At 45.4% G+C, this 20,060-nt stretch overlaps 1 protein-coding gene across 1 annotated transcript; it reads left to right on the top strand.

Annotated features, from left to right (window-relative positions):
• The first annotated feature begins 551 nt into the window (after window positions 1-551).
• Window positions 552-4,598, top strand: LOC140681833 (serine/threonine-protein kinase PAK 3-like). The gene is made up of 8 exons (XM_072922331.1): window positions 552-613; window positions 737-785; window positions 1,264-1,376; window positions 1,892-2,009; window positions 2,659-2,758; window positions 3,185-3,381; window positions 3,983-4,120; window positions 4,509-4,598. The coding sequence occupies exons 1-8, from the start codon at window positions 552-554 to the stop codon at window positions 4,596-4,598; spliced, it is 867 nt and encodes a 288-aa protein (XP_072778432.1).
• The last annotated feature ends 15,462 nt before the right edge of the window (window positions 4,599-20,060 follow it).

Here is a 20,060-nt window from a genome sequence, read left to right as displayed (position 1 = left end):
CATCAGCTGCTGCTCTTGAGCGGCAGAAGGGCGTTGTTTAGGCAAAGTCCTGCTTCAAGCTGGAGTTCTTAGCTTTGCTGGAGGCACTTTGCAATATTCTTCCTCTTCTGGAAAGGGCAGCTGTTGATAAAAATGGATTCCCAAACCCAAGATGCCTTGCATGTTTGCAAGGATTAAATCTTTTGTTGAATGTCCCAGAGTGTTCATTGCCCGAACAGAAAGTTTGTGTTTGTCCTGCTGCCTGCCTTAATGTCTGTAGGCAACAATCACTTCTCTTGCTTACACTTTTCTGATCCCTGTCTCCTCTGACTGTTTCTTGATGTGCTTAGATTTTAGTTTAGACTTCTAGTTTTGGACAGGCCATCTGTGCTGCAGGGCTGCTTGTCCTGCTGCTGTTGTTTTTTAGGTGGTGGCGGTGTGGTGGTGTTGTTGTTTCCTGAGGGAGTGAGTTGAAAGGGCGCAGTGTCCCAGAGAGTGGGGCTGCCTTTCTGATCTGCTGCACGGTGGGATCTCTTTTGAAGGGAGCATCTTTCCTTGGGATTTTTACAGAGATGCTGGTGAGCGAGGGAGATCCTGAGGCTAAATACACAGAACTGGAAACAATTGGCAGAGGGTGAATGCAGCCACAGTTCTTTCCATTTACTGTTTGTCCCTGGACTTTTTTCCTCTTGTACTGTAGATTCCTGCACTTGCAGGGACTAAAGGACTTCTATCTCTGCGGCCCTTTTGTTTCTAGGGGTTTTGGCACGGTGTGCATGGCAGTGGAGACTGCCACAGGAGAAGAGGTAAGCGTCAAGCAGCGCCACAGCTTCTGCAGGACTGTTTTAGGACAGCATTTGATCTGTCATGTCTGGAAGAGTTTGCTTTGTTGCTGTGAAAGGGAGAATGCCAGTGGAATGATCAAGCCCCCTAGAGGTTGTCCAGCAGTTTTGCTCCATTTTTCTGGCAGAAATTGACTTTCTGCTTGCAAGAGGTGTGTGAATGAAAATGGGGATGATCAAGTAAAGCCATGGGGGAAGTCTGTGGGAACGGTGAGTGTTGTTAGAGCTTTGAGGTGGACAGCATAGACCATGTTTCTGCCAGGTTTCCAAGGCAAAGGCTATCTGGCTCTTTGTCCTGGGAGGTGCCCAAGCAAGCGGTCTGATGTCCAGCCACAAGGCAGCTTGGCCCAGCCCAGCTCTGTCACCCCATCATCACTGTCTCTGTGTTCCCCTGGTGGTTCTGTGCCACCAACTTTGGTTCATGTTTTCCATGTTGTTTTAGGTGGCCATAAAGAAAATAAGTCTCCTGGAAGAGAGCAACAGCGAGGTGTGCCTGAATGAAATCCAGATCATGCGTGGCAATAAGAATGCCAATCTTGTGACCTTTGTAGACAGGTGAGTGGTTCTGCTGTTCTGCCATGAAAGGTCATTCACATCCTGCAAGCCAGAAGTTCAACCACTCCTTTGGTGGCTGGCAGAGGATGGAGCTGTTAATTCCTGCTTCTGGGCTGATCTACAGCGTCCTGGGAGGAGATTGCATTGGGGCTGCGTTCATCTTTGCTGGCATACCTAGTTTGAAGTGTGCTTTCAAAGACCAGCCTTGGCCCTGTCTCACTGAGCCAACAGCCTCAAAGTTCCTGTCCTCTCTCCACATGGTTTCATTTGTTTTGGCATTTGATTTTTTCCCATGGGTCTCCAGTGCTGACAAAGCGCTGTAGATTGTATTTCCCTTGGCGTGTTGCATTGGTATGGATACCAAGCAGCCTTTAGACTGCATAGAGTTCAAGCCCTGTAGAGCATTGTGAATGACTATTCCTCCTGTCTTCCTCTGAGAGAGACACAGGAGCAAGAATCCATCAGGTCATGTAAGTGCACACCTTCATCTCCAGGCTGTTGTTTCCTCCTTTCAGCTACCTGGTGGATGAGGAACTCTGGCTGGTGATGGAATACATGGATGGAGGTTCTTTACACGATGTCGTTAGGGAGAGTCATATGGCAGAAGGAGAGATAGCAGCTGTCTCTCGGGAGGTAAGGGATGGCGCTTGTGCTTCCCATGGCTTGGTCGGGACGGCCCTTCCAAATGGGTGATAAGGAGAGGAGAGATTTCCCCTTCCAAGCTTCCTTTCTGCATTTCTCTTACGCCTGGCAGTAGCAAGAGCAGATGAAGTGCCTGCCAATATGCCTGCCCTTCTTCTAGTGTGTTTGTGTTTGCCTCTCTAAAGCTTTGCCTGGAGCCTGTGAGTGCTGCATTCCTTCCCCACAAGAGCAAAGTGGCTGGTGGCACCATGTTGAGCAAGTGGCAAAGACAAAGAGATCCTCACAGGACTCTCACAGAGCTCAGCCTCAAAGGAGAGCCTTGCACCCCAAGTGGTGTTTGCAAAAGCAGACACTGTTGTCTGGCTGCAGAGAGTACAGGCACTGCAGCAGTGCACCTTGAGTCTGTGTTTGCAGGGCACTGGCCAGAGCAACAACTGCCCTTTCCCTTTCAAAAGCAAACAGCCACGCCCTTAGAAAAGCTCTGCTGTCCTCGTGTTGGAGCAGCCAGCTCTGCTGCCTTTGCCAGCAGCCTGGCCTGCCGTGGCTCACCAACCCCCAGGAAGTCAGTCTTGCAGGTGTGCCACTGCCCTGCTTGTGGGACGCAATCCACTCAGGCTTGTGTTTCTTTTTCCTCTCTCAGTGCCTGCAAGGCCTGGATTTCCTTCACTCCAAGCAAGTGATCCACCGAGACATCAAAAGCCACAACATTCTCCTGGGCTTGGACGGCTCTGTCAAGTTGGGTGGGTGTTGCTGGCCAGGCTCAGCCGTGGCGGGCTGCGGTGTGGGGCTGCCTTTGGGTGCTGCCGCTTCCCTGGTGCCTGTGGCAGTGCAGGCTGCCCTGCTGCGAGCGCAGAGCACAGCCACAAGGTGCAGGGAGCTGTAGCTGGGCAGAAGGGGTCAGGAGTGTCTTTGGCTTGTGTGTGTCCCTTCCCCAGCAAGGCAGCAGCAGTCTAATAGCTTCAGGGGACTAAAAGCCACTGCCTGAAGTCGGGGGCTTTTGCAAAGTGGCCAATTGCGTATTTCCTCAGCTGCAGGCGCGAGGAATGGCAGCATGGCCCTGGTACAGCTGGATTCCACACTGCCTTCTTAGACATTGATTCAGTGGGGAATTCTTTTCTTTGCTTTCTTTTTCAAGCTGGCTTGATGTGAGTGTTTTTTCTCCTCAGCTGATTTTGGCCTTGCTGCTCAGCTCACCGCTGAGCAGAGGAAACGAAGATCAGCTGTTGGGACTACTCACTGGATGGCGCCAGAAATTTTCACAAGGAAGCCCTACGGCGCCAAAGTGGACATCTGGTCCTTTGGAATTGTGGGGATCGAGATGGTGGAAGGAGCACCTCCTTACCTGATGAACACCTCCCGTACGGTACGCTGCAACTACCCTCAGATGCTCCTGTCACTCTGACTAAATCTACTCCCATTCTGCTGCCTGGGAAGCTTGCTAACACCTGACAATGATTGGTGCCAGGCTGCATAGTCTCTTATGCTTCTCGGCCAGATTATCCCCTTGGCATTTCATCATGAATAGCACAAGAAAATCACTATGCCTTTTCCTTGATGGAAGCTTTGCCTAAGAGAGCAGTGAGCAGCTTTACCTAAAGGAGTAGTGAGCTGCATATTATGGGAGGAATCCTTGGAAATAGTACACTTAGATTAAAGTCTGTCTTCCACCTCGCCTGTAGAGCTGGTGTCAGTGCTGAGAGAAGCAAAGTGTGCTGCTGCTGATGGAGTTGCTCCTAATTCCATCAGCCAATGAAATCAGGGGTCAAGGCAAGAGCCTTTGCATGTTGGACTGGCTACGGCTGCCTCTGGCTTTGGGTTCTTTTAGTAGGGGTAGGAAAGGTATCTCCCTCCCTCTGGCAGGGAGTAAAGAGCCACTGGGGAGTGGAGCTTGTCCAGTGGGGTCTGTGTGAGCAGTTTGGCGTGTGAAGGAGACAGGTGGAGCGTGGCATTTCCTTCTTCTCCAGGTTCAGCAGCTGATAAGCACCAGGGGCACCCCGAAGCTGCAGAAGCCCAGGCAACAGTCGGCTTGGCTGCGAGACTTTCTGTGCTGCTGCCTGGAGACGGACGAGGACAGGCGCTGGTCTGCCCAGGAACTTCTGCAGGTAAAAGGCAAAGCGGCTGCTGGGTGCGCCGGCCGCCCGCTGCCAGGGGCTCCTCGTCTGCTCAAGTCCAAGGCGGCAGATGGGCCCTGCTCCTGAGAATCTCCAGTCTGGGGGCTTTTCAAAGGAAAACAGAGGAGAATCCTGGCCTGGTATGGGTTGGAAGGAGCCTTTCCAGGTCGCCTAGACCAAATCTCTTTCATCTGAAGCCATCTGGGTTAATGGATTTGTGGGATTGGGAGCCATGTTTGGCTCATGTAGCATGGTCCTGGATGTGGAGACAGAGGTGCACAGAATGCCGTCCTTTGTGTATCTTTCTGCTTGCCAGAGAAAGCCAGTTTCAGCCTGTGAGGTCAGTAGAAATTAATGTCTTCTTTTTCTCTTTGGGCAGCATCCTTTTGTAACCTCAGCCAAGCCGACCTCCAGCCTGACGCCTCTGATCATGGCAACGCAGCAGTTTATGGCCGACAGGAGATACTAGCCCTGCAAGAGGCCATTGATGTTTTTTGTAGCTTCTAGTTTCTAGTTGATAGCTCGTAGTTTCTAGTTTGTTTAGACTGATAGTGTAAATAAATACGATAATACATAAAACCTTCACTGTGCCGGAAGCTTCCCTTTGTTCTCACGCTGTGCATAAGCTCTAAATTTGCTTCTGAATGGTCAGGTGTTTCTTAAATGTGGGAAAAGCCATATATGGGGTTTGTGGCATGGTCTGGAAGTAGGCAAAGGTCTTCTGACCTTGGTGCCTCCAGGCCAAAACCTCTAGTGGAGAGACAGGCTGGCAGCAGTGACTAGAGGAGCAGAGTGGGGCAAAATGGAGCAGAGCAGTGGTGTCAGTGCAGGGCATGCTGCTGTGGCTGTGGTTGTGTTGCAGCTCTTGGGAAAGGTTGGGAGTGTCTGTGCTGCTGTGGGCAGAGGGGGAGGGAGCCGGGCTTCTCCACAGGCTCGGGCACAGGTGAGCGTCCAGTGGGAAGGCAAGTTCTGCCACGAGAACTAAGGCCAACATGTGGGAGTGAAGACTTGTGCAGTTTGAATCTGCGTGAGCCACTGTGGAGGCCTGTGGGCCTGCAGGAGGACTTCTTGGGGCTATGCCCTGGAAGAATGTCCTTTAGATTTTAACCTTTCCCTTATCTTGTCCCCTAGACTTTAAACTCTCCCATGGACTCCGGTTTTTTGTTTCAATGTACATTTGATACATTATTAGTATATAATATATAGATATAGATATAATATATAGATATAGTATAGATATCTCTATATATAGATATATAGTCATCATATAGTGATGATTCAAAATCATTTACTGTGCGATGTTTTGTGGCAATTGACAGTATATTTGATGATCATTTAAATTTAAATTTTAGTTGCACAATATTTAACAGACTTCCTTTTCCAGTTTTCGTATTCATCCGCCACGTCCCTGTACCCACTATCCTTGAGAAGGACTGGACTGGAGATGGAACCTGCTCAAGAGCAGAGGCCAGCCACCAGCCATCTTCCATCTGCCCTTCTTTTCCGTGCCCTTGCCAGGAGGGCACTGTCCATGCCTCCGCAGATTCTACCCTAACCCACTTTGTGACAGGCCTCAACCCTGCTCCTGCTTTCCTGTTGTATTAGCAGTACCCGATTGTGGAGTTGTGTTTTTATACTTTATTGTATTTTCATTGTATTTCGATTTTAAAATGGTTTATCCCCTTGAACCCCTCTGTGCCCCTTTGGTTTATCCCTAGTTTTCCCATCCCTCCTCAAGTGTCCATCACCCTCTAAGTACAGAGACATTCCCCTGTCTCCTCCCAGATGCCTTGTCCGTCACTCGGTGTGCCTTCCCTTACATCTTGAAGCTTCCATCCAGAGCGTCAGGTGATTGGGTGAGGGCCTGGGGTTCCTTCCCCTTTCCTCCCTCATTGGATACCCTCATTGTCACTTTGTACAAGAGCCACTCCTTACTGTTTTCTCATTGGCGAGTCAGTTCTCCTCCTTCTCTGTATTTAATTTGTGCTTTGCACCTCTCTGGTGCTCTTGTCAGCAGATCAGTGGTGTCAGTGCTGGGCATGCTGCTGTGGCTGTGGTTGTGTTGCAGCTCTTGGGAAAGGTTGGGAGTGTCTGTGCTGCTGTGGGCAGAGGGGGAGGGAGCCGGGCTTCTCCACAGGCTCATGCGCAGGTGTGACTCCACTTCTGGGAAGACTTACATGGTCCCTCAAGCCTTCCTCTGACCTTGAGTGAAGTCTTGGTAGGCTCTTGCTCCAAGAGTCCCTCTCAGAGCTGGGGCAAAGGCTCCAGGCCAACCCTCTTGCAAGGCAGATGCCAACCCCTGCAGCCACTGTACTCCAAAGGAGCTTGGTGCCAGCTCCTGGTGCTTCTCTAGGGGAACTGAGCACCCTCCCCACGGCACACTGCCTGCATGGCACTGGGCTGGGAACCACTTACCCAGGTGCGGGCAATCCCTCCTACCTAGGGTGAGGAACAGCCCTGTGACGTCCACTCTTTTCACAGGCTGGAGCTCAGAGATCTAATGCAGCTCCTCATTGACTCTGGAGGCAGGCGATCTGAGCACCATTGGTTCCAGCATGGTGTCCACAGCCCTCAGGGTCTGCAAGGACAATAGAGAGTGACAGCAGTGATTTTGCTGTTCCTGCTCACCCTGGAAGACTCAGCTGAACTCTCAGGGATAAGACAGGATGTACATCCTGCCCAGGAGAGAGACATGGGCAGAGAGTTTGCTGACTACATATAAATAGAAAAATATCAATTTCAGTTAAAAAATTTAATTTATTGCAGATTGCTATAACTGTACGGCCTATGTCTAAGCATGCAAATATCAGTATATCTATCTAAATAGCCATATACCTCTAACTGTGTAAGTACAACAACATAATACATCTATAAGTGTAACTATACAGAGAGGGATCCCAGGTCTATTTTCACAGGCTTTCCCTTGGTAGCTTCCTCTTATGCAGAGCAGCCTTTCTGGAAAGGTACAGCAGATGGACATCTAGGAAGCAAAGGGAACACTGAGTCAACACTGGAACTAGTTTATGTCTCCCCTGGCAGCACATCTAGCAATTCTACTTTTACCAGAGACTATAAAACATGGTCCAAAAGGCAGGTTCTCCCTTGGAAATTTGAAGCCTTCTGTTTAAAGAATAGGAATGCTTCCAAGTTTTCAAAACTTTAAGGTTTTGAAGTATCCTGAAAAAAGCTGCAACACTAGCACTGTAAAAGGCACCCACAAGAACTTTGAACAGAGACATTCACATTTCATGAAAAGAACTCCAGCTTGTTTATTCTCTGTACTGAAAAGAGACCTCACTCCTCACTTAAATGGTAGAAACTGATGGGCATTGTGAGATGAATTATTAACTAACATTGTTACCTGGGACAGAGAAACTACCCTGTGAAGTGAGTAACCGCTTCTTCAACTCTTCCGTCAGCTCTTGGATGAACTACTCTCATCTCCCCTTTCTGTAGAAGTCAGACTCAGAGTAGCTGTCTCAGTCATCTCCAAAAACATGTAGACTCTCTTCTTACCAGGGTCCTTTGGTTTAAGGGCACTGTTCCTACATCTCATGCTTTGTCAAGTGAAGCTCTCTCTTCCACCACAATGTTCACAGGCTCACTTCCTGAAGACACACACTGACCCAAAATATTCTTCTTGAATGAATACAAGTAAAAAGAAAAAAGAAGCAAACCCAATGATCACTTGCTATTTTCTTGTAATCATTTTTGGGACACAGTAATAACTGTTCTTCCCCACCCTGGAAGGACATGTAACACAAGATTAACACTGTTAACATGGTTAACATGGCCAGCCTTTTAAATTCAGACATTTGACAAATGGAAACTCAAACTCTTACAAAATACCTATCAATCAAAATACAGAATCAAAAAAAAAACCCAGAATACAGCAAGTAAGAATACATGTCCTCGCAGTCTGAGCTTTGCCCTTGCTTGTGACACTAGCTGTAAGAAACAAGGAGAAACCCAGAGGGAGAAATCAAGGTGCCTTCCTAGTTACCACTGGACTTACATGTATGTTGTTACTGAGAGATCTTGCTCAAACCACTGCACAGGTCTGTGTGGTGCAAAACTACATTCATAAGCCATAAATTTCTGGCTGTGAATCTCACTCACCTTGTACAATTACTAGGTCTAATTACAAATTAATAATTTAATAATTATTAAATGATAACATGTGGCTTGCTTTTTGGAGCTCTTCTCTCTCGCTCCATATGTATTTTGTAGGCAACCATTTACTGCACGGGTATGTTTCCATTATTACGTGGCAAAAGTTTATAGGATTAAAAAAACTTTATAAAGCTAGACAACCTAGTTAGGTTTCCGTTCCACTAAGCAAGTAAAGGCCTGAAGTTAAGTACCTGGAATTTAACTTTAGACAGAAAGATATTCTCATTATCACTTGTTAAAGAATGTAAGTCTCTTCTGCAAATGGCTAGCCATCAGTATCTTGAAGATGAAGGATTGTTTAGAGCCTGAAAGATTTCCTTCTATTAAGGAAGAGAAGGCTTTTGAAAACTGGTACGTGTGAATGTACAGAAGACAAAAGGGCATCACACTGAGTAAAAGGAAATGGATAGTTCCAAAAGATCACACTCCGCACCTTTAGTCTGCTCTTACTCAAATATTTCAAGGACAATGCCTGTGTATATTAATAGAAATAGGCATTTTTTGATGGAGCCGTATAAAAATATGCAAAAAGGCTGCGTCAATACAGGAGCTAAACAGCCAGAGAAGTCAGGAAAGAGCCAAGAGTTAAAGAAAGGACATTTTTAATCAAAATAATGAAGCTGTCAAACCAAAGGCCAAGTAGTCCCTGAACTACTCTTCAACACAGAACAAGCTGCAAATCTTTAACCACTTCACATCCAGGATCAACAATAACCTTCTCATCATACACATAACTTATGAGGACTCAAAACCAAGACACCTTGACACGCTTAATCCCTCTATTCCTAAGGATGAAATCTGGGCTGTAATTGCCAAAGCCTTCAACAATGGAAAATATGCACTTCTCGAAACGCTGCTGAAAAGCTGTCAAAACTGGTAAAGTTCGAAGTGCAGGCAAGGTAATTCACTTAGTGGACACTGAGGAGGAAGTCCTGCCACCTCTGTGTGTGCTGGCACAAGGACATGCTCCTCTCTACCCAGCACTGAACAGAACAGCCTTGTCCAGGCTGGAGCTTTGTAAGGGATACACTAGAATATACATCTTTCTGAAAGACAGCCAAGAGGAAGATGACTAATCATTGCAACACAGACAGCACACTAGTGGCAAGTTTGCACCAGCTGAGGATTTCCCATGTAGAAACTTAATTGAAAGCATCAGGATACTGAGAGGACAAAATAAAAAAAAAGAGTAGCTTCAACACATACACGAACATGGCATTTCAAGTGCCTACATAATAGGCAGGTCTCATGCAGCAGCAAGAGATGCAGCCAACCTTTTTCTTTTCCTTTGTGTTCAAAGCAAAAGGAGAGAGTGCATTTGGTGCTCTAATAGAATGACCTCTCGCATGTCCCTCTCTGCACATGAGACTTACAGTTTTCTATACAAGAAGGACCAGAGGTTGAGCAAAGGACAGTCACAACTTGTCAGGTGCCATAAAATATGGGCATGCTTTGTACCAACCAAATGTTTAAAAATTGTATTTTCCATAGAAGACATAAAATTAGTAACTCCATCTAACCATTTCCCTGGGTTTTCAACAAAAATGTTTGCCTTCTGTGGGAATTCTCAAAATACGCCTTAGGATTAAAAACATAACCAAAAAAGTTTCCACTTCATCTACGTGCATGAATCTACAGTGTGCATTTTTCCTTTGAAAATGAGCACCTGAATCTGGCCAACCCAAGCAATGGTCTCATGCTCCAGAATGAGGGATAGTTTAGATTCACTTCTCTTTTTAAAATTTTGCTTTTAATAAACAAGCACTTAACTAAAGATGCTTTTACCTCTCAGGCATATGATGGCACTGAAAAGCTCTCAGTGCACCCCCCAGGATCGCCATTGAATAGAGTCGCCTCCAAAGAGGCAGCCAGTTCAGGGTGGGACAAAGGAACAACCTCCTTGTGAAACACTAATTTTGAAGAATGAAGAATCTTAGGAAAGTTAAGATAATAGTTAAATTAGATGTTGCTGAGTTAGTGGAAGTAGATAAATAGACTTTGTTCATAGTTAACAGTAGCCAGATCCATTAACTCATTGCTTGTCAACTTTATGTTTGGGTAGCTGTGCTTATCATGAGAAACAGAATGTGATAAACAGATTTCAGGGACACAAAAACAGATGCAGACTTCCCATACTCTAGGAATCCATTAAACACAAGAAAACCAAGGGTTCATTTGTCATATATGCATGGGAAGGGTAGAAAGGTCAGAACAAGGAAGACTTATTTTACTTCTTCTTTTGGAGACCCCTCCCCAGAATGGACCCCTGACTCATTTCAGGGAACAAAACTACGCATGCTTAATAGCCTTTTTGCCAGTTAGCATACGAAGCGGAGCAGAGGAAGTGACAGGAATATGAATATGCATTCATATTTTGTGTATTCAAGACTTCTGTAAATAAAAAGGCTTTGTAATACCTGTGATTTTTGCAGTGCGCATTAGGGAATTATCCCACATACTGCCCAGCCATTCTAATAAACATACACTTTTTAGCTTTAAACTGTTAGAGAGTTTTTGTCCGTCTCAGTCGGATATCGATATTAGATCAATATTCATATTTTAGTAAATCACTCAAGGGCCTGAAACCTCGAGGTCAGCCGGGGCGGGGCTGATGGCAGTGGGGGAAGCTCCTCCATCGTGCACAGTCGGTGACAGTGGCGACACACGAGGGGGAGCGCCAAGCCCCAGCGGCCGTGGCGCGAGAGCCGCACCAGCCCCACCCCTCTGTCCCTCAGACAGGTGGGGTGACCCTACAATGAACCTCTGGGATGTCGATGAGCTCACCAGCCATGGAAAATTTAGAACTGAACCATTCAGGCTGCAAGTCACCTCACAAGATCTCCCCTTCAGCCTCCTGCTCAAAGTGTGGCCATTCATTGGGTCAGACCAGGCTGTCTGGCCCTTTACCAGTTAAAGGATGCAATACCTCTTTGGACTCTCACTCCACCATGTTGTAATAAGCTTTTCCTTATTTCCAGCCCAAGCCTCTGTAGCTTCAGCTGATGCCACCTTCTCTTTTCTCCTGTGAGCCACGTCTGTGAAGAGCATGGCCTCAGCCCATGATCCCATCCCATAGCCTCAAGGTGCTTTCAGAAACCTTACAGCCACCTCTGCTCCAGAGTGAACCAGTCCTGGATCCATGGCCTCACCTATCAGAGGCAATGCCTCAGCCTCACTCTTATGGAGGCCTTCCCTGAATTTTGCCAATTTGCATCTTGACTTGTGGATCAGGACGTGGATGCAGGATCCATTTGTGCTGTGACATGTGCAGCAGAAGTGATAATCCCTTTTGTCCTTGCTGAATGTGATAGGATTCCTTTTAGCTCATTCTCCCCCCAGTTCTGCTACCTGTGGATGGCAGCCCTGCTGTTGTACATAATGACAGCCTCCTGTGGGAGGGGGTGTGGTTGGTGACCTCCCTGCATTGCCATGGGAGGCCACAGATGTGTAGTTTTCCCACCTCCCGTGTTGTCAGTTATCTGTTCTCCCTTCCCCTAGTTTACGTCAATCATTTTGTACTCCTTCCCTTTGTTCGGGAAAATTCTCGGTTCTTTGTACCCCCATTGGTCCTTCCCCCGAAACCACTCCTTCCCTCTATCCCAGTTGGCCGTTGCCGTGTCACTCCTGCTTGACTCCACCCTCATACCCTCACCCGGTTGGATGCTCTGTACTCTGACCCTCCTTCCCTGTTACAGTTATAAACCCTGCCCCGCCCTGGTTCGGGGCTCTCAGAGCTGGCTCGCCCTCTGAGTGGCTGCGTCCCTTCACCTCCCTCGCCTTCCCTCACCTAAGCCCTCAGAATAAAGCCGCCTGAGAGACTCTCGCCTGGTGGAAGACTCGTCTCTTTATTACCAACATCGCGTGCCCGAAGCCCCCGACTCAGTCGGAGTGACCGAGGCTCGCTTCAGCCTCCTTCTTCTCCTCCTCCTCTTCCCTAGTTTACCATCATCTGCAAGTGTCACGGTGGTTCTTCTTTGCTTTGCCCATTGCTCACAAGTTAAACAGGAAACATCCCAGGTTAGACCCCTGCTGGATCGCACTCATTGCTAGATATTTCCTTCATTGTTTTGCTGTCAGGAATCATTCTTGGTTTATGCATTTCTGCAGCACCTGGGAAAGCAATACCTTTCCTTACCCTGCAGGAAACTTTAAATAATTGGATTTGCACTTATAACAAGGTTTTTGGTTTACAGTTGGATTTGATCTTAAGGGTATTTTCCAATGCAAATAATTCAATACTGCCATATCCTGGAGTGAGGAATATCAAGGGATTCATTCAGGGTGATGAGCAGCTCTTGCCTTTGTGCCATGCTGTAAAGTATGCCTGCACAAGCCCTTGTCTGTCTACTGAATACAATCACAGTTCTACACATTGTTTTAGCATGTGTTTGATATGCTAAACATGTCAAATGTGAACATTCAATGTGAACATTTGAATGCTCACTCCATTACCTTTTCTGTAGTAGGCTGCAGCTTGGTAGCTCTCTTTGTATCTAAATGTCCTAGCAGATGGGCATTGGATTTAACTGTCCTTCTTGTGTTTGTACCATGATAAATATCCACACCTGGCAACACTGAGTTGGTATCTGTTGTTTATATTCACATGTAAGAAAAAGGGCACGCTGAGAGAGCTTGTGTTAATGTGATATTGCATGTGACACAGAAAATTAAGAGTCATTTACTAATTAACAAAAAGCAAATAAATATTTCACTAGGCACGCCTAGAATAGCCCTGGAAAAGACACAAGACATATTTATTTTGGATTTTTTATTCTTTAATACTCTGTACCACTTGTATATGTAAGAGAGAAGGATACTACCAGCAAGTAAAACTGGCAAAAGAGAAAAATGTTCCTTTTTAACTTCTTATTTACAGATGAACAAGTTGTAATCAGTTTTCTCAGGGAACATTCTACTGACATTCTACAGAGCATGATGTTGGATTACAGTTTTCTTCTAGTGAATAAGGAAAGCTAATCTAGCAATGCTAGACAGATCTGTGTCAGATTCTTTTTTATGGCTTACAGGTATTTTCTCCCCAATATTTTGTGACTTTCTTTTCCTTCTTTACACTACTAAATAAATAACAAAATGTGGTTTAAATTTGATCTTCCAGCAATTTCTAACAAAATACGGATATATACCCTGAGGATATGAAAGCCTGGAGGATAAATTATGTATTTCCTGCTAGTCTGGTAGGGCAAGTGGTGAGTAGTATCTCAATCTACTTGTGTTAACCACTTCCAACATGTTGATTGCCAACAGCAGCAAGTCCAGTTGTGTGGAGAAACAGATACTACAAGGCTCAAAGCCAAACTGCTGATACCTCGTTAGCATGACCAGTGACTCTGCCTTATTTTATCAGAGACTCTGATTGTTTACAGTCATCAAAGGTCAGATGAAGAATTTTTATACTTCTGTTTTGGTTATTGCAATTCAAAAGACCATGAAAGTGGCAAGATCTCTAAGGAAGTTCTGCCTTCACAGAATCATTTGCAGTTATTTTCAGCTTAGACAATATTCCAGTGCACATGGGGTTGCATGCACGAAACTCCAAGGAAAAAAATCCCTCTTACTTACTTGAAACAAGGAATTTTTTTTTCCCATTGTCTTACATTCCTACAGGGTGATGAAATGCAAGGACTTTTGAACCCATTTTGAGCCTAATAATTCATTTTATACACCGAACTTCTTAAATCATTGCTTCAATACACATCTGTCACATGCTATTGACTTTGCTGCTACCATTGCTGTTCTTTCAAGTGATGAATCTTGTTCCACAAGGCTGGCAAGATGAAAATCCATTTCAGAGTCTCCAACAGGGAGTCAATTTATCATTACTTCAGTAAGCACTCTTAGCTGCATAGCGCATTAATTCTCTCTCCTGGTCCTCCTTATCAAAGGTGTGGGGGCTTTCCTGAAATATGGTTTATTTGATTAAATACTGCTAATTTTCCTTCATGATGAAGGGCAACTGAGATGGTATTGTCCAATTTTTATGCTATTTCCTTTTAGGTCTAGCCATTGTATCCTGTAAATTACATATACAACTAACATATGTATTTATTTTCTTTACATTTCTAATGGCCAAGCATCCTAGGGTTAATACAAAATTGTATTAAATTTGTATGTTACATAAAGGCAGCTTTTTATGTCTGTCAATTCATCTGTCCAGATATCTAGCTACCTACCTACCCACCTACTCAACTACCCAACTCTCTCTAAAGTTTGAGAATAGCTTTTGTAGTAATCATCTCCCTTTACACCAATTCTCAGATATAAACCCAAGCATGCATTTACTGAAAAACACCAGTTGAGCTCTAATTTATACTGTCCACCTGGTCCAGTTGAATTGTGAGCTTAAAAAAAAAAATTGCAGCCTAGAAAGGGAGAACATTGAAGCAGAGCAAAAGACTTCTTTTGTTGTTGGGTTTCTTTTATCAGAAAAGGTAGATTTTGTATTTTTTCTTGTTGTTCTAATTCTCTGCTTCCAGTGAAAGTGGAGAACAAAGGAAGTGGAAGAGATACACCCAAAGACCCATCCTTCTCATGTGGAAATGAGTTTAGAATGGTTTGGCAAAGACCTCTGTGAATGGAGCCAGGTTGTGGATCTGACTCCCCAGTTGAATATCTATTCTTTCAGGTCATTATTTTTTGGAGTTTGCCTTTCTCTGCACATTGTGCTCCACGATCAGCCAAGAGCCCCCAGGACTCCAGGGCCATTTCCACAGTACCTCCTCATACAGGAAATCCTGCTGCAGCTGTGGTGATTGAAAAGCTTTTGAACAAACACTGGGATGTGCTACCAGAGGTATCAGAAGTGAAAGACTGACCAGGCATTCATCACATGAGAAGAGGAAAACTCTTAGTGCCTAGCACAATTTCTGCCTAAGACATTAATGCAAAATGTACAGTTTGATGATATGCAGTCAGAGGACTGGTACAGCCTGAAGGTACAACCAGTTAGAGTTCATTCAATCAGTGGGAGGGAAAAGACCTATGCATTAATGTAGAATGTGCTATAATCTGCATTAACGTAGATGCACTCTGATCTATGTTAGTGTAGACCACTATAAAAAGAGGGCAGGAGGAAAAGGAAATGTGCATCAAACTGGGGAGTGGAAGAGGAGGTAGTACCAGAAGCACTCTTCCTAAGGATGTTAATTATACATTTTGCAGATATGTTTCAAAAAACTAAACAAGAAAACCAAAACCAACCAATCAACCAAGAAAACCCCAAAACCCAGCAAAAAATAGAAGTGTTGTTCTTTAAAACTTTGTAAACTGTTTTTGGACACATTAAGTTTGTATTTTGGGTGATCAGTTTGTTGGAGAGCAGAAAGAAGTTAATACAGACAGTTGAAGGAGGAAGGAGAAGTAATAACATTTAGCTCATTGCCTTTTTGTTTATCATATTCATACAGTGTCTAGGACAGCTCATTCTGACCAGAGAAAAGGTTGGCTGATGGAGCACAGTGGGGAAGTTGCAGATTTGCCACTTCCTCGCAGCAAGCAGCAAGCTCAGTGACTGAACAGGCAGTTGCTGTCCTGCTGCATGTTCCTGTGCTGGCTCCCAGACCTAGTGTGTGCTGTATACCTCACAAACATCTCATGAGATGCCTTCTGAGAATGACTCAGCCCACAAGAACCTGGGTGGCAAAAAAATTCTCTCAGGAGGACGAAGGGGCCAACCAGCAGACACTCATCCAGGTGAAGTGGTAGTGGTCTTCTGTGATGGAGTGAACACACTCATGGATAAGGGAAAAGCTACAGATCTGGGGCAATATTCCCCACAACATCCTTTGCTCTAAATGGGAGAGAAGTGGGTTTGATGGAACTATTCAATGGAAGTGGAATTGGTTGGACTGGCATATCTAGATGGTAGTAGTCAATGGCTTAATGTCCCTATGGGCCTCAGAGAAAAGTGGTGTTTCTTGGGGGCCCATACTGGAACAAGTGCCATCTTTGCCAAGGACATAAGACAGAGGGATCTAGTGCACCCTCAGCAAAATTGGGGGTGACACCATGTTGCAGAATTTCTGAGAGAGAGAGGGCATGATTTATGTCTGGAATGAGATTTGAGCTACTCCAGCCTAGGCCTCAGATATGGGCCTTGTGAGAACTTGAAAGCGTATAACGCAGTAAGAAAAAGAGCTTGTGGCACAGTTAGAAATTATATTAAGGTGTGGATGTGACGCACACCTTTCTGGGTGTGAATTAGTATAGGTTTATAGTTTGGAGTTTAGTCCACCTTAAGACAAAGACAATGTTAGCTTGCCAATGAGAGTGCCTTTGTAAACCGTAAACTATATTGAAGTGTATATAAACTGCCATCTTCTAACTAATAAACGGAGAACGTTTGATTGACCACATTGGCCTGATCTGTGTTTGTCCTGTCCAGTTTTCTAGTCTTACAAGGTCCCTGGCTTTGACACCATGCTGAGCAGGAGGCATATATGAGGAGTGTAATGCCATCAAGAGGGACCTGGACAAGCTCAACAAGTTGGCCCACAGGAACCTCAACAGCTTCAACAAAGCTGGGGTTACAGCTCAGAAAGCCAACTGTGTCCTGAGCTGCATCACCAGCAACGTGGGCAGCAGGTGTGTCTTCACTCTGCTCTGTGAGACACCACCCGGAACATTACATCCAGCTCTGTGTCCTCCCAGCATAGGAAGGACACGGACCTATTAGAGTAAGTGCCGAGGAGGCCACCAAGATGATCAGATGGATGGAATGCCTATGCTATGAGGGACAGGCAAGAGAACTGGGCTTGTTCAGTTTGGAGAAGATAAGGCTCTGGGAGACCTTACAGCCCTTTCCAGTACCTAAAGGGGCTACAAGAGGGCTGGACAGGGACACTACAAACATCTATAGTGATAGAAGGGGAAATGGCTTCAAACTGAGAGAAGACAGGGTTAGATTAGATGTTAGGAAGAAATTCTTGATTGTGAGGGTGCTGAAGCACTTGCATAGCCTGCCTAAAGAAGCTGCATCTGTCCCTTCCCTAGGAGTGTTCAAGGCCAGGTTGGACAGTGCTTGGACAACCTTGGACAAGGTGGCCCTGTCCACGGCACAGGGGTTGCAACTAGCTGGTCTTTAGTATCCCTGAAATCCCAAAGCATTCTATGATTCTGGGATTTCGGGTAAACCAAGTAGCTTTCCTCATATTGGTAACTCATGCTGTTTACTGCATGTTTCAACCTCCAGGCCAGCAATTCTTCAAAAAACATAAAAACTACATTTCTCTTTCAAAATCTCAAAAGATATTATAAAGCTCCATGCTTTCAATTTTTTTTTTTTTTTACTAGAATAATAAACCATTAGTGTTGTGCATAACAAGATAATAACTTACACAGTCACCTGTTGTGGAGTACCAGGCATAAGAATGTTTTATCTCGTTCTGACTGTTGTAACAGAAAAGCTGTGACTGGAAGAGAGGGTGTTGTGGAGATGGGAAAGCACTGAGCTGAGCCAACATCTCTTTCTGCCTTGAGACTTGTGCTTAGTGCTGCTCTGTGAACTCCCACTCCAGACTCCCTTCCTGGAAAGCACCGAAGGGCTGACTGCACAGGCCTGAAACAGTGGCAAAATCTGTTCTACATAAGAGGTGTGCACCAGGAAAAGAGGAAAAGTTTAAAAGGAAGTGGATCAGTCCCCCTCTCTCTCTCTGTCTCTTGCACTCCCTCTGTTCACCCCATTTCCAAGTAACAGTTCGCTGACACTATATATATATATATATATATATAGTTTTTCATGGAAAGTTCCAGAAGCCCTCTGGCCAATCGCCAGCTGTTGATATGCATGGCCACTTCCAATCAGTTCCAGAGTCCTTTACTCTTTGGATAATCTCACCATAAATTGTCTGGGTGTCATCCATTGTGGCTTCTCTTCTCCTGAGGTGTAGGATATGGGAAGGGAAGATACGAGCTTGAGATGCTGTGGGAGGAAAACACTGTAAAAGAAAGTACACCCCCTTTTCTGTGCATCAAATTGCTCTTCAGTCGCCTGTTCTAGAAAGTTCATTGGTCTATGCTTGTTCATTGGCCCCTGTAAGTTGTTATCCACCCCCTGTCCCTCCATTTGTTGTTTCCTGTTCATCCCATCCTTGCTCCTCCCCTTATCCCTTCCCTGGCTGGTTCCTCTCTACAGTTACCACTCCTACCCTGTCCTAGTTGTATACCCTAGACCGTCCCTGACTCAAGGTTTTTTTGCTGCCTATGAGCCCTTCAGCCTCTTCTACTGCCCCTCAATAAACAGAGTTGGAATTTCAAACAGCAAGCTTCTCTCGTCTCACTGGTTGGCCTTCATTACTACATCTGCACCTCGAGCATCTGGTGATTCGCAGGAGATAGCCCCACTGACCAAAGAGATGGCTCTTGGGAAGGCGGCCCTCCAGGTAACATCTGCCTGAGAGGCTGCACTGAGGCTTCCTGTTGGTTGTTGATTGTCTGATGTGTGACCACTTTACTGCCCATCCCCTCCAGGACAAGCTCCCACAACTCCCCCTTTCTGGTTTTATTTCAAATGAAAGGTAAAACAATCATAGTATAAATAATAACCTTGTCTTAACTAAAAATAACACAATATTTTATAGACTTTAACTAAACTTGAGAATTAAGATAAACCAGTGAGTTCATATTGCAGGGAATAACTAAACAAGAATTAAATACAGTTTTCATTTCCCCTCACTTCTAAGGGCCCAAGTACCGGGCAGCTCTCCGCCACTTCATTCCCCCTCACTTACCCATAAATCAAAAGAGAAGAGAAAATCAAAAGGACTGGCTATGGTACCTTCCCCTGGTGCCCTTCCCTAAACACAAAAGCCAAAAGAAAAGGCTTTAGGGGGGACCAGCCTGTGAGGACCTTATGGTGTGGCCGGGCACGGGTCTCCTGTGGGGCACCAGAGTCGCTCCTCCGGCTGTCCGGAGGGTGCCGACTCTCCTTCCTAAATAATTAAAAGAACTGGGGTGACTGGCTTCTGAGGGTCGCCTGTATCGGGAATCTCTGAAACATGAATTACAACAAAAATCGGGGACTGCTAATACAACAGGAAAGCAGGAGCAGGGTTGAGGGCTGTCACAAAGTGGGTTAAGGTAGAATCTGGGGATGCATGGCCAGTGCCATCCTGGCATGGGCACGGAAAAGGAGGGCAGATGGCAGATGGCTGGTGGCTGGCCTGTGCTCTTGAGCAGGTTCCATCTCCAGTCCTGTCCTTCTCAGGGAGAGTGGGTTCAGGGAAGTGGGTGAATGAATACGAAAACTGGGAAAGGAAGTCTGTTAAAAATTGTGCAACTAAAATTTAAATTTAAATGATTGTCAAATTTTCTGTCAATTACCACCAAATATTGCAACATAAATTATTTTCACTAATCACTTTATGATCACTGTATATATATATATATATATATATATATATATATATATATATGTGTGTGTGTGTGTGTGTGTGTATTATATATATATATATTATATATTAATAATGTATCAAACGTACATTGAAAAAAAAATTGAGTTCATGGGAAAGTTTAAAGTCTACGGGACATGATAAGCGAAAGGTTAAAGTCTAGGGGACATCCTTCCAGGGCATAGCCCTAAGAAGTCCCCCAGCAGGCCCACAGGCCTCCACAGTGGCTCATGCAGATCCAAACTGCACAAGTCTTCACTCCCACAAGTTGGCCTTAGTTCCCGTGGCAGAACTTGCCTTCCCACTGGACACTCACTGCTCCTGCTGGAGCAGGTATCTGTTTCCAGGGATTA

The sequence above is a fragment of the Taeniopygia guttata genome, chromosome Z, assembly GCF_048771995.1.
Source record: "Taeniopygia guttata chromosome Z, bTaeGut7.mat, whole genome shotgun sequence".
Lineage (NCBI taxonomy): Eukaryota > Metazoa > Chordata > Aves > Passeriformes > Estrildidae > Taeniopygia > Taeniopygia guttata.
Note: the sequence above shows the minus strand (reverse complement) of the source record. Positions and strands in the feature narration are given on the sequence as shown.

Bases quoted from the DNA above. Each gene is read 5' to 3' on its own strand.
- LOC140681833 (XM_072922331.1), top strand. From the start codon at position 552: ATGCTGGTGAGCGAGGGAGATCCTGAGGCTAAATACACAGAACTGGAA. The intron at 786-1,263 runs GTAAGCGTCAAG...ATGTTGTTTTAG, and splicing joins AGACTGCCACAGGAGAAGAG to GTGGCCATAAAGAAAATAAG. The intron at 1,377-1,891 runs GTGAGTGGTTCT...TCCTCCTTTCAG, and splicing joins CTTGTGACCTTTGTAGACAG to CTACCTGGTGGATGAGGAAC.